Source organism: Lolium rigidum, chromosome 1, assembly GCF_022539505.1.
Source record: "Lolium rigidum isolate FL_2022 chromosome 1, APGP_CSIRO_Lrig_0.1, whole genome shotgun sequence".
In the NCBI taxonomy this organism is placed as follows: Eukaryota; Viridiplantae; Streptophyta; class Magnoliopsida; order Poales; family Poaceae; genus Lolium; species Lolium rigidum.
This window is the reverse complement of record NC_061508.1, coordinates 25,924,700-25,936,972: the sequence shown is the minus strand read 5'-3', so window position 1 is coordinate 25,936,972 and position 12,273 is coordinate 25,924,700. Positions and strand designations below refer to the sequence as shown.

The 12,273-nt window shown below is 47.1% G+C and overlaps 2 protein-coding genes and 1 long non-coding RNA gene across 3 annotated transcripts; 2 read left to right on the top strand and 1 right to left on the bottom strand.

Annotated features, from left to right (window-relative positions):
- The first annotated feature begins 1,828 nt into the window (after nt 1–1,828).
- On the top strand, nt 1,829–6,740 carry LOC124685100. Its single transcript, XR_006997280.1, has 3 exons — nt 1,829–2,012; nt 2,880–4,489; nt 6,494–6,740. It is a non-coding gene; the product is annotated as an uncharacterized LOC124685100 (long non-coding RNA).
- A 461-nt stretch (nt 6,741–7,201) lies between these two features.
- LOC124705760 (UDP-glycosyltransferase 73C2-like) lies at nt 7,202–7,672 on the bottom strand. The gene has a single exon (XM_047237461.1). It carries the CDS (start codon nt 7,670–7,672, stop codon nt 7,202–7,204), a length of 471 nt encoding a protein of 156 aa, XP_047093417.1.
- Nucleotides 7,673–10,004: 2,332 nt separating this feature from the next.
- On the top strand, nt 10,005–11,120 carry LOC124705749 (BTB/POZ and MATH domain-containing protein 3-like). Its single transcript, XM_047237455.1, has one exon. The coding sequence runs from the start codon at nt 10,005–10,007 to the stop codon at nt 11,118–11,120; it is 1,116 nt and encodes a 371-aa protein (XP_047093411.1).
- Nucleotides 11,121–12,273: the final 1,153 nt, after the last annotated feature.

Sequence of the window (12,273 nt, the reverse complement as noted above, 5' to 3'; positions counted from 1 at the left end):
ACTACACCACGTCATAGAATTAGGGCACTTACCAGTGGCACTTGTCAAAGTGCACGATAATAAGTATGTCAATTAGTGGCAACTTTTCGAAGTGCCCCTAATTGTATACCCCAGCGCCTCTACTCAACGCCCCAATATGTGTATACCTACTAGCGCATTTTTTCTAATGCCCCAATAGATGTATACCTTTTGTGGCACTTTTAAGTGCCACAATTTATCATTACTCACCTGAACAACTATCACCTTTAGCTCAAGATCAATTAGCCCATGTAAACAGTGCCACATTGGCCCGCACCTGCCAGCTGCCGCGACACCGCTGCCAACCCGCCGCGCACGCCATCATCGTCCTCCTCGAATGCGCAGTCATAGCGAGCGGTTGGGCAGAATACAGGCGAGAGATGCAGAAGGGGAGGAGTGGACTTTCCTACCCCATCTCTTAGGGCATCTCCAACGGGGCGACGCAAACAGACGATGAGTGACCGTTTGCGTCCGCCCGGGCCGAAAATGCGTCGAGACACACTCCAGCAGGGCGACGCAAAGTGACCGGGCCGTTCGTACCGGGGCAAACCCGGGGCATATTTGAGCTTGGGATGCGTCGCGGCGGACGCTACACAGACGCCCCAAATGACCGCTCGCTTTTCCACCGGGCCCGCCTGACAACGAGCCTGTATCATGGGCATCGCTTCCGCGTCTGCGCCGCAACCTTCTCCATCAATGTCGCAGCTGCCTCTTCTGTGCGCGCACTGGCGAGCGGCGGCTGGGCTTCTGTGCTGCCTTCAATGGCATCATTTCCCACGCGGGCCGACCTTAAAAGTTGATCGGACATCGCCTACACCTCCACTCCCACCACCGCCGCCACAACACCATGGGAAAGAAGAAGAACGACTTCGAGGCGTCCGACAGCGGCACCAAGAAGGCGGAGCGGCCGCACAGGTTCTGCTGCCCGTTAGCGTGGCGCGACTGATGCATGCGAACTGGACGCCGTGCGACGGTTGGAGGACATGCACATGCCTGGCGGCTGAGCTACCTCCGGGTGCGCGTACCTGCACGCGAGCCATATAGGAGCACCGAGATCTGGCGCAGGCGGCGGTAACTGCCGCCGGTCCTCCGTGCCGATCCCGCCTACGCGATCAACTTATGGCGAATTATAATTTCGGCTAGCTGAAAAATAGCAAAACTGAAAAAAAAGGTCTAAAGGGGAAAGCGAGTGCAGAGGATACGTTCAGTTTGGTCTTGGGCTATGCCTCAATTTCTTCTGGGCCAAAGCTTCACAGGCTGATTTCCATGTCGGTAACTAAACTCGTCTTCTTCCCAAGCCTTCTTTCTTCGTCCCATTCCCTTCCCTTCCCCGACGAGATCCTCACCATCCTCCAAACCCTAACCCCAGCCATGGCCCCCGCCGCTGCCGCCGCCGCCCCGGCGGTCAAATCCGATGACGAGGACGACTACGAGGAGTACATCCCCGTCTCCAAGCGCAGGGCCATGGAGGCCGATCGCCTCCGCCACCAGCGCCTCTCCAAGCCCGCCGCCCCCTCCTTCGCAGGCTCCCCAGCCTCCCTCCCGCCGCCTCCGCCCCAACCGACGACCAACCCCGCGGCCACCCCCGATGCCGTCGCGCCCTTCGCCGAGCCCAGCCTCCTCGTCACGTCCACGCAGCTTAAGCGCGCCGCCCCGGAGGTCACCGCCACCGAGCAGCTCATCCTGCAGGAGAAGGAGATGATCGAGAACCTCGCCGACGGCCGACCGCAAGTCGCTCATGTCCGTGCGGGAGCTCGCCAAGGGGATCATCTACACCGAGCCGCTCCGCATCGGCTGGAAGCCGCCGCTGCGCCTCCGCCGCATGCCGCGCGCCAAGGCCGACGAGCTCAGCCGATCTCTCTCCGACGAACTACGACGATGAACGTCGGATCCGTACTCCTCCTACCCGTGACTCGGCGCCACTCTGAGACGTGACCTGACCTGCTCCTCGGTCCCGTGACGGACCCTCTGGATCCGAGAAGCTTGTTGATCTTGTGAGTTTTACTCATCCTCCTTCTGTTTCGATTTCACGTTTCTCTCTTCGGAACATATTGTCTCACCCAATTAGATCCTTAAATCTATGCTTGCGAACCTGGGTAGTAAATTACTTTGTTTGGTCCCTAGAAAATTTGATGAAAATTTTGTTGCATGCTATCTGTTCGTGATAATGCCTGTGTTATGCATTATGTTCTGTTAGTGTGCTTATCTTCCTTTAATCATTGATTCGAAAATTGTAGGAAATGTATAGTTTCCTACTACTTGTTACTATAATTTAGAATTGATGACTGACCCTAGAGTACAGTACTCCATATTGCAGCCTTATCTACTTGTCTGGTTGATATCTCATCATCCCAGATCAGGTCCAAAAACCATGAAATCCTTCTAGATTGTACAGTGCAGATTTAACATGCAGTATGTTCTACTTCTTTGTTGATGCTCAAGAATTCCATATAAGAAAACTATGTTTAGGCTGATGTATTGTTCGGTTGTTCAGATTAAGTGGATGCAAACATGTAAAAAAAGGACGTACCCAGTGCTGAGAGCTCCCGCACTGTGCGGGGTCTGGGGAAGGTGTTAGTGGCAAGCCTTACCCTCACAAAGTGCAATGTGAGGAGACCGCGACTCGAACCTGGGACCTCTCGGTCACAGGCGGTGAGGCTCTACCGCTGCACCAGGCCCGCCCTTCTGGATGCAAACATGTAGTACTAGCTAAATAATTAACTACATGTTCTACTGTAAATTATATGGACATAAATGTAAATTTTCTAAATTAGTGTTTGTTCCTAGTACTTAATAACTCATTTTTGGTGTCTCTGAATGCTTGAATATGTAATCTTTGCTCTTTCTTTTATTGAGGACAGGGCTTCGTCCGAAGCGTCGAGCGGTGCCGCTGGTTTGAGATTGGAGTTGTTTGGGAGTGACCTGGAGAAGCAGGGCGAGTCAGGCATCCTGGCGGCTGGAGTTTGTTGAGAGGTGGTATCCCGCACCCTGGCATAGTCAGTGGTGTCGACGACAACTGCGGTGGGACAGCACTACCGCAACCCCAGCGTATCAAGTGGCCGCTGCCATGTGTCGGTGGTGGGCTCGCCACAACCACGGTGGCTCTTGTTCGGCTACAAGCAACCCTACTGTATGTGCTCTTGGTTCTCCCTGTGTTCTGTGCTAGACATTCTTGATCGTGATGACATGTTTGTATGCCCCTCTGACACGTGAGATAGTAGATAGTTACATTACATCATGTTGATCTTGATGACCATAATAGCTGATTCATGTACATGCTTGTGCCTTAATGTTGTCGCTGTGGTGATGCACTTAGTAATGCAAACGACTTTTAAGAGCTGTAGTAAATTAACTGCATTTCGTGTACTTAGATGGAGTTACATTTGTAGCTTTGCTTATTTAGGAAGACCGTGATCATGTAGTGTTATTTTCGTATTGACTGACGAGTTAGTCCTTTATTGCTGCGTTCAGTTTGGAGGTGCACTGAGAAGTGCAACAGAGGATAAATTTACAGCATTTTGTGTTCTCAGATGGAATTACATTTCTAGTTTTGCTTATTTAGGAAGAACCGTGATGGCTGTATGGTAATTTAATTAAATACATCTAGTTATAAAAAGCTGATCAGTCATGATGCATGTGTGTACTCTTCAAGATCATAGTAGCAGGAATTTAATTGATTTAGTCAGATGGTCGTTGAACGAACTTTGTAAGTTTAACTAGCTTGCACAAAGATAATGGAATGCGGAGACAACTACTTCCACTCTTCAAAACTGCATTCCATATGGTTCTGTCCGTACCATATTTCCTACTATTGTCTTTTACTCTTTCTTTCTTTGTTAAGTAGTAGTAGCACTTCTTGCAAAAAGAGCTTTAGCTTGACCAGAGGCATGCTGCCGGCGGGTTACGCCCCTGTCCCCAGCCCAGCCCTCTCTCTGTTGTATCCTTCGCCGGCGATAACCGCCGGTGAACAAAATAAACCAACGCCGTCAACATGCCATAGTAGCGAGATGGTAAGTACGTACTGTGCATAGGAAAGAAGCTGGGGTGACTGGAGTTTTGTATCCCATCCGTCCTTCCGTGATCAATAGCCCGTCCAGTATACATACATACTGCCAGTGTATATAGAGATTATAGATTCACGGATTCAGTTGTAACATCATTATGCAATTCTATGTTATGGGAAATAGTTATTCCTATCTATGCCTGTTGGCTGGCACCAACGAGACATTAGTGTCACCTATCGTATCCTGTATGTACATGTCGTACTCGTACCTTGTGCTACTTAGTGCAATCAGCTACCCTGGATTTCCTTTTCTTTCTTCATGTTTATTTTAAAATCGAATGCCCATCTGAAATATATTTTTTTGTCTTGACCCTTCAACCCCGGTTACACTGCTGGTAGACTGGAGATCAGCTTACCTAACAACGTTATTTGCCTCAGCTTTCAGCAAGGCGAGAATGCTTTTGACTGGTATGAGATTTAGGCCTTATCTAGTTTTTTTTATTTTACTTTCATCAAAGTCTTATTTTGCTCGCCTAATGTGCTTTCCTGTCTTTCATGTAGACTTAAAACTATTTCAATTTCATTGCCTTTTTAGATAAAACTACCAAATTGGCAAACAGAAAAGTCATGAGTCATGCTATTGTAAAAAGGACTTTGCTAGCTAGCGGCGCCGCATTTTTTCAATCTCGTGCGGCGGCTCACTAAACCATCTAACAATGACCACGTGACGTGGGGGAGCAGCAGATAATTAGCAAAAACGGGACTAAAAAGCCAATACAGTGGCACATGAACTTCGGATCGAGATTTTTTTTTTTTTGCAAACAGCTGCATGCATCTGACTTCTGAAAGTTATCAGCCACATGTTCACCTACTACATTATGCACTACAGTAAAAAGTTGCATCCACAGTAGCAAAAGACACCTCTCGCTTTATTCTCACGCACCATCGGCAGATTTTCTGATCTTTGATTTCGCTCACTGCTCAACATCATTCCCTACAAAAATAAAGAATAGCTATTTCCATGTTAGCTCAGTAATAGTTTACTGAGCTGCAAGGTAGGAGCTACCAGATTAATTAGCGACGATTACCCGATAATGAAATATAACAGTTAACATTTTTTGTTTAAAAAAATGCAATCACAAGATTATCTCGATGTAAATTATTAGATTAGTTCGCCACATTTTACTCACTAGAATTTCCGGTAGCAACTTCCAGATTAAATAGTCACAATTATAATATTAATTAGCTATGATTACCAGATTAATTATTTACGTTAACACTTATATTCTTTGATAAAGTAATAACCAGATTAATTAGCCACGTTTTTCACATTAATTAGCCAAGATTGCCAGATTAATTGGCTATGTAACAATTACCCAGTTCTTTGACAAAGAAATTACTAGGTTTATTATCCACAACTATCATTTTAATTAGCCACAATTGCCAAATTATCTGCTAGTATTAACCAAAACTGAGGAGACTCGCATTGTGTTGCTGCGCGGCATTGAAGAGCTCGGTGACAGGAATTTTTTCAGAGGAGCCGGTGCCCATCGCTTGCCGGGGCATCTTCCCTGGCGAGGTCCTCCATTGCAGGCTTGCAGGCTGCAGCACACTCACGCGGCAACGCCCGCCCCTGCAGCTCGGTGCTCGCACGACGGCAAGCCTCCCCCGCCGTGGTGTGCTTGGTCGCAGCAGGCTCCCCTGCTAGAGCGGTGGCGGCCTCCTCAGTCGCGCTCGCCGGAGGCGGCATGTCCGAGCCCTTCTTGCTCCAGCCAATGGACGTCACAGCTCGTCGGCGGCATGGGGACGTCCTCCAAGAACTAGGAGCCACCAGTTCAGTGCGCCCCACCTGCGGAGCTCGTCCGGTTTCAGCGCGGCCAGAGGCGCCGCCAATGGCGACGACGCTGAGGAGGCTGTAGCCATGAGCGCGCTCACAATAGGCCCCATCAGCACCTGCCCCCACGAGGCCACGACTCCGATACAACACGCCACAAACTCATGCCGTTCCGATGCTCTCCGGCGGCGGCCTGAACCCCCAGCGCGGTCACAACCCCCGGCGTCGACCTTGATGCGACCTTGTGTGGTGGTGCGGACGGAGAAGGTAAGAGGATAAGCCGAGGGGATAAAATATGGTGAGGTAATTAGGGGGAGGCGTTATTAGGGGGAGAGCGACAAATCGTACGGTTCAACTCGCGCCGCACGGGAGAGAGCGGTGTGCGGCGCCTCTGGTTAGAATTTCCCTTGTAAAAATTATGGACAGCAGGTTTCGGGTTAAGCTGCATACCTGCAATGTGTAGTTTCGGAACATTAGATCTTTATAAGTGGGCTTCTTTCTCAATCTATTAACTAGAACAAAACAAGGTTGTAGAGGTTTTATATAGCATGATTGTTCCTGTCCTCGTCCTCAGTGCTGTTTGAAATCATGCATTCATGTCTTTAGGATTGCTAAATTATCTTACTATTTCTCTCAAGGTACAACTCTACCCAAGCTGAAGACTGGGATCAACTGATGATGATGCATATAGTGTGCTGATTGAATTGGAAACATAGCGATGATATAGTTACATTGAGCTCTAACTGGTATTATGAAAATTCCAGAATTGGTGTTTACAGTGGAACAATGTGCTACCTGTTTACTGTGTGAGATATTGTTACAGTGAGCTGTAACTGATATTGTATGAAAAATCCAGAATTTATGTTTACGGTGCACTGGATACTATATCGATACTGTGTGCTTCTGCTTGTATGATGTTTAACTGTTTATATTGTGTGCTTCTTGTATCTTGCCAATGTGACGGTGTTTGATTGGTGGGCGTTTTGGGAATTGCTCAAGGTTCCATTAATTGTATGTAATTTGGGGCATTTTTTATAGGGTTATGAATTGGATTTTGAGGCATTTTTTGAAGTGCCACAAATTGGGTTTTGGGGCACATCTCAAAGTACCCCTAATTGGTTTCGGGGCACTTGCCAAAGTGCCTCTAATTGGGTTTTGGGGCACTTGCCAAAGTGCCCCTAATTGGATTTTGGGGCACTTCTCAAAGTGCCCCTAATTGGATTTTGGGGCACTTTGCAAGTGCCCCTAATTGAATTTTGGGGCATTTTGAGAAGTGCCCCTAGGTAGTGCCCCAAATACCTTTAGAGACGCAAGTAAAGGTGGCACTTGAAAAAATGCCCCAATAGCTAATTTGGGGCACTTTGTTTCACATTAGGGGCATTTTGAAGTGCCCCTGTTATTTTACCGTGATGTAGTGTGTCTGAGACGACGGCGTCGACCGGGTGGTTGTGCTTGTCGGCCAGGAACCGGTCGAAGGGCTCGCGCAGCTGCTGGATCGCGCGCCAGAAGTTGTCGCGGTCGGCCTGGTCGGTGAGGCCGGTGGCGTTCTCGACGCCCGGCGGGAGCCCCACGTCGGGGAAGGGCACGGCGGAGATCTTGATCGCGGGGGCATTACCTGTGCCATGTGAATTAGCGTCGTTTGCGCGGTCGACGGCCGGGCGGATGGTCGCGGCGTTGACGGGCGTGGTGAGGATCGTGCACCTGGCGCCACGGGCAGCGAAGACCGCTGCCATGTCGGCAATCGGAATGAGGTGGCCGGGAGCTAGGAATGGAAAGAAGAGGATGTGCACCGGCGGCTGCTCGTCTTTGGTATCCATGGCTCTAGCTGTGTGTTGTGGTTCTCAGCTCCGGCGAGCTGAACGCTGGGATTATTCTGGTACACGATTGTGCTTTTGGTGCAGCGAGCGAGTTGCTGCGTTTTCTGGTCATTTTAGGCTCTTTATATAGTCTAGTACTAACTTGAGCGCCACTCTGTCCAGAAAACTAGGGTGCTACTGTGTTTTCAGTGGCTAATTTATTGAGCTTAGGACCAAGAGCATGGTGATAAAGGTGCAACGTTCAAAATAGCAAAGTATGAATCACTACCCAACCCGACTAAGTTTGCACAAGTGGTAGTGTGTCATGCATGATTGCAACGTTTGCTAGAGTATGGCTACTTGATCCACAAGACATGTGAGCCCAAGCTAGCAAACAATTAACACAAACAACTTCTGCCACTTCGTAGCTTTTCCATATTTAATCGTGTGGACGAGGTACCGGCGGCCGACCGGTCCATTTTTCTTTTCCTTTGTATAGTACTAGAGAAATTAAACTATTTCAACTAGACAAATTAGAGTATTTCAAATTGTGGAACCATTATCACCAATTCACCATAGCCATGCGCCTGCCCTTGCCTTCACCTCAACAATCATTGGTGTCCACATCGATGCCGACACATTCGTCTAGCCATTCCGTGACATCGAACGACTATCCTTATGTTGCTAATGGAACCTTCGTTCGAGTAACCGTTGTTGTTGTTGTTGTTGTACCCGTCTTAGTACTCGTACGTTGCCCATGCCCCCTGAACCCTAGCGGAGTCCCCGTTGTGGCGTGTCCTTAAGTTTTAACTTCCAAACGAACATAAAAAAATCAAGTACATAAAAATCTGGAAATAATCGCTAACAAAATTAAGCACGGGATTACTTTGGGTGTGTCTTTCAGGAAGAGGAATGAGTTGGGCATGTACTATCACCACCAACTACTCTTTAGTGGCAACTAGTTTGGTACCTACTATAGTTTGCTACGTGTAAGGAACAAATTGTGTATAAAGCCTGCTTGTCTAAACCCGCGATATTTGAAAATAAACATTCAGATATGGGAAAACCGTCATGCTTTGTACCTAAAAGAAGGGACGCTGGTTAATGGGCATATGTTTTGTTTTCCTTTTGGAATTTTATGGCCTTTTTATTTTCCTATATCTTGCTTTAATTATAAATTATAGAACAAATAGATGGGTACAACTTCTTGATTATCGTGTTCTAAAAAGAGGTATAATGTGGCACATGATGCAAAATAGTCATCTAGCGTGGTGGTTTTTCAACATGCTTTTCCTTCTATACAAAGAGCACATGTTGTAAGAATTGTCTACCTCATCTTAAAATCATGACATTAATTTGTAAATACTAGTAGTATTCAAAATGATCCATCTTCTAAATTGGTACTCCATTAACGATGTGTCTTCACTCGACTAGGGCTTCAAAAACTGAGATCACGTTGCTATGTTTTGATGATCTTTTTCCTAACACCAGTTTATTTAGAGTGTTACTAGATTGGCGAAAACATTGTTAAAATGCTTCTATGATGGGTTTCTTAGTTTCAATTTTGCGACATCAAAAGAGAAAGACTAGAAAAGGAATATATAAAACAAGAACCTTTGAAAAGTATATACGCCGACCCGGCTTACCTACTTTCAAAATTGTTTGGGTGACGGAGGCAAATGTGTAAATGGATATTCTGTCAGATTTCAAGGGAGGAAAAAAAATGAACCAAGAGAATCTAGACGACATCCCAAATTTATTTTTAAGGTATGTCTTCCGAATAAATCTCTTAACTATTTAAGTTGGCCTTACGGTTCCGAACTTCCGATCTGGTTCGAATTCGGCCGTCCTGATAAGCTTTAGCTTGAAAAATCAGGATTAGCATTTAGCACTGGATTGTGCGAGGTTATCCTGATCTGGGCCTTTAGCCCGTTACGATCCTCGTCAAGTTGTCATTACGTAGGATGTGACCCAAGGCAATTTTTGCTTCCGACTCGAGTCGTAACGACGCAACCGCCTCTCCTCGAGCCTCAAAGAGACAATTTCCAATCTGGATTCGCAAAAAAAGGACAAGTTCCAATCTGCACGACATCTGTCGAGACCCCTACGGCGTCGAGCTTCCCTCGGTTGAGCCGCGGTCTGTGGACGCCGCGCCGCCTCTTCCTCCGATCTTCTGACAACTTCGTCGGCGCTGCTCCAGCGCTCGTGAAACCTGTCTCCTCCTCCTCGATCAGCTCCACCGGATTCATCTCCGGGTCGTTGCCCTTGTAATATACCTTGTACAACAACCATCGCTGCTGTTATCCCTCTGCTTATACCAATCATCGTGACTGCAAGCTCAAGCATCGCAAAGATGGCGGCACCCAAGCGCAATCTTTCTGCTGCTGCTATTGTGGTTGACACCGAGGAAGGTTCATATCTGCTCAAGATAGATGGGTACTCACGAACCAAGGTGCTCCTCCAGGCAGGCAAGTGCGCGATATCTACCCGTTTCAGTGTTGGAGGCCATGACTGGGCCTTGGAATTCTACCCAAACGGCTGCGAGAGTGCTGATTTCGTGTCTGTTTACCTGCTGCTTGATTCCGCGGACGCCAAGGATGTGACGGCGAGCTTCGCTTTCAGTGTGCTGGACAAGGATGGGGAACCGGTACCGTCGTTCAGCCGTACCCACAGCGGACATACCTTCCAACAAGGAAAAAGTTCGGCTTGGGGCTACTATGATTTCATCAAGAAAACTGACTTAGAGGGATCGCTGCACTTAATCGACGACTGTTTCACTATCAGGTGCGATGTCACCGTCATGAAGGGGATCCGCACCGAAGAACAACATAAGCGTAAGCGTAGCCAACTTGCGCTGGTTCCTCCGAGCAATTTGCATCGACACCTCGGCAACCTCCTAAAGAGCATGGATGGAGCGGACGTGATCTTTCATGTCGGTGGAGAGAGATTCTCTGCTCATAGGTCCGTGCTCGCTGCTCGGTCGTCCGTCTTCAAGGCAGAGCTCTTCGGCTCGATGAAGGAGAAAATCGTAGATAAGGTTGAGATCTTTGATATGGAAAGCGATGTGTTCAAGTCATTGCTACATTTCATATACACGGACTCACTGCCTGAACAAACCACCCATGATGGTGAAGCACATGATGATGTGGTGATGGCTGGCCATCTACTCGTTGCAGCTGACATGTACAATATCGACAGGTTGAAGCTGATATGCGAGGAAATGTTGTGTAACCACATCGACTCCACCATTGTGGCGACAAGCTTAACTCTATCTGAGCAGCACGGTTGCCATGAACTGAAGGAAGCTTGCTTTGAGTTCCTTGCTTCTCCTTCCAATTTGGAGGCTATGGTGACAAGTGATGGCTATGAGCATCTGAAAAGCAGTTGCCCGTCAGTTCTCAGGGAGATGATTGCTAGGTTCCTGCCTCCTGAGCTAAAAGCGGCGAAGGATATCATCATGACAATATAGTGCTAATGTGCTACTGTGACTATGTCATCCAAATTTAGTATTTCAGTTTCTACTACTTCTTCATGTATGGTTGCATGTCCGTATAAAAACAGAAAAACGATATCGCCTATATCTAGTCGAGCAAGTAGAACTAGTGTTTGGATGGCTTCTACATTGTGGTAACGGTGTCACTACCCATACGGCTGACTATAGGCCTGTTAGTAGTGGCTTTTCGCCAAAATTTAACTTACCAACTAAAATTTACGCCCCTTGGTGGTATGGTTGCCATTAACAGGTCATCTTTGACCCATCACCGATGATCACAACCGACAAATGTGCTACTCAGTCAGATAAATTGTTGCAGACATCTTCTATGTACTAGAATTTTCAATGATGCTAATTCTTAGTAAATTTAACTATGTGTTGTAGTTTGTATCGAGCCTCTACTCGTAAGGTAGACGATGAGTATATATTGTAGAATTTTATATTTACTCATTATCTAACATAATTTACATTCAGAAAGGCTATTCCAAGATTTTATTAGACATTGCGGTTCAAAAGTCTGATCAAAAAAGGAAAGCAGATGAACATTCAAAAAAAAAAAGGAAAGCAGATTTAGCATGTACATACGGACTACAATCCATTGAAGTTCTACAAATTAATCACAGAGGCATGTAAGATTACAGAAAACTCAAACCTCTTCGAGCTTAACGAGTGCACATTTGCTCGGCATGTTTGAACGCATGTTCGTTTATTAAAAAACGAGCCAAGTGGAAAATTTGGCGTTAACACTACAAGTTGAGCATCGCGAGCTGGTTGTTAAGCTCGTTAGTATTGTTAGCTGCCCAATATAAGTCAAACAAATGACATCCTAGCTGCTCATTTATGTTGACCGAAACACCTACTTCTTGTCTTCTCCCAAAATTTTGTTGTGGTGCTGAGGGTTTTTATTGTGGCCGGCATCCCTGCTCGCCTCCCACCGACCACCACCAGTTGTTCCATATTGCCCTCCCCGTGTCCATGCTCATCTCCGTCAGAATCGGATATCCTATATGCAACATAGTGGATAGGAGATGGTTCTGCATGCCATGAAGCAAGGAAGATGTTGTCATCAAAGTCAACCTCCTTGCACATGTCGCACTTAGCGAGTTTCGCGAGAACTGCTATCTTGACT

Bases quoted from the DNA above. Each gene is read 5' to 3' on its own strand.
- LOC124705760 (XM_047237461.1), bottom strand. From the start codon at position 7,672: ATGGATACCAAAGACGAGCAGCCGCCGGTGCACATCCTCTTCTTTCCA.
- LOC124705749 (XM_047237455.1), top strand. From the start codon at position 10,005: ATGGCGGCACCCAAGCGCAATCTTTCTGCTGCTGCTATTGTGGTTGAC.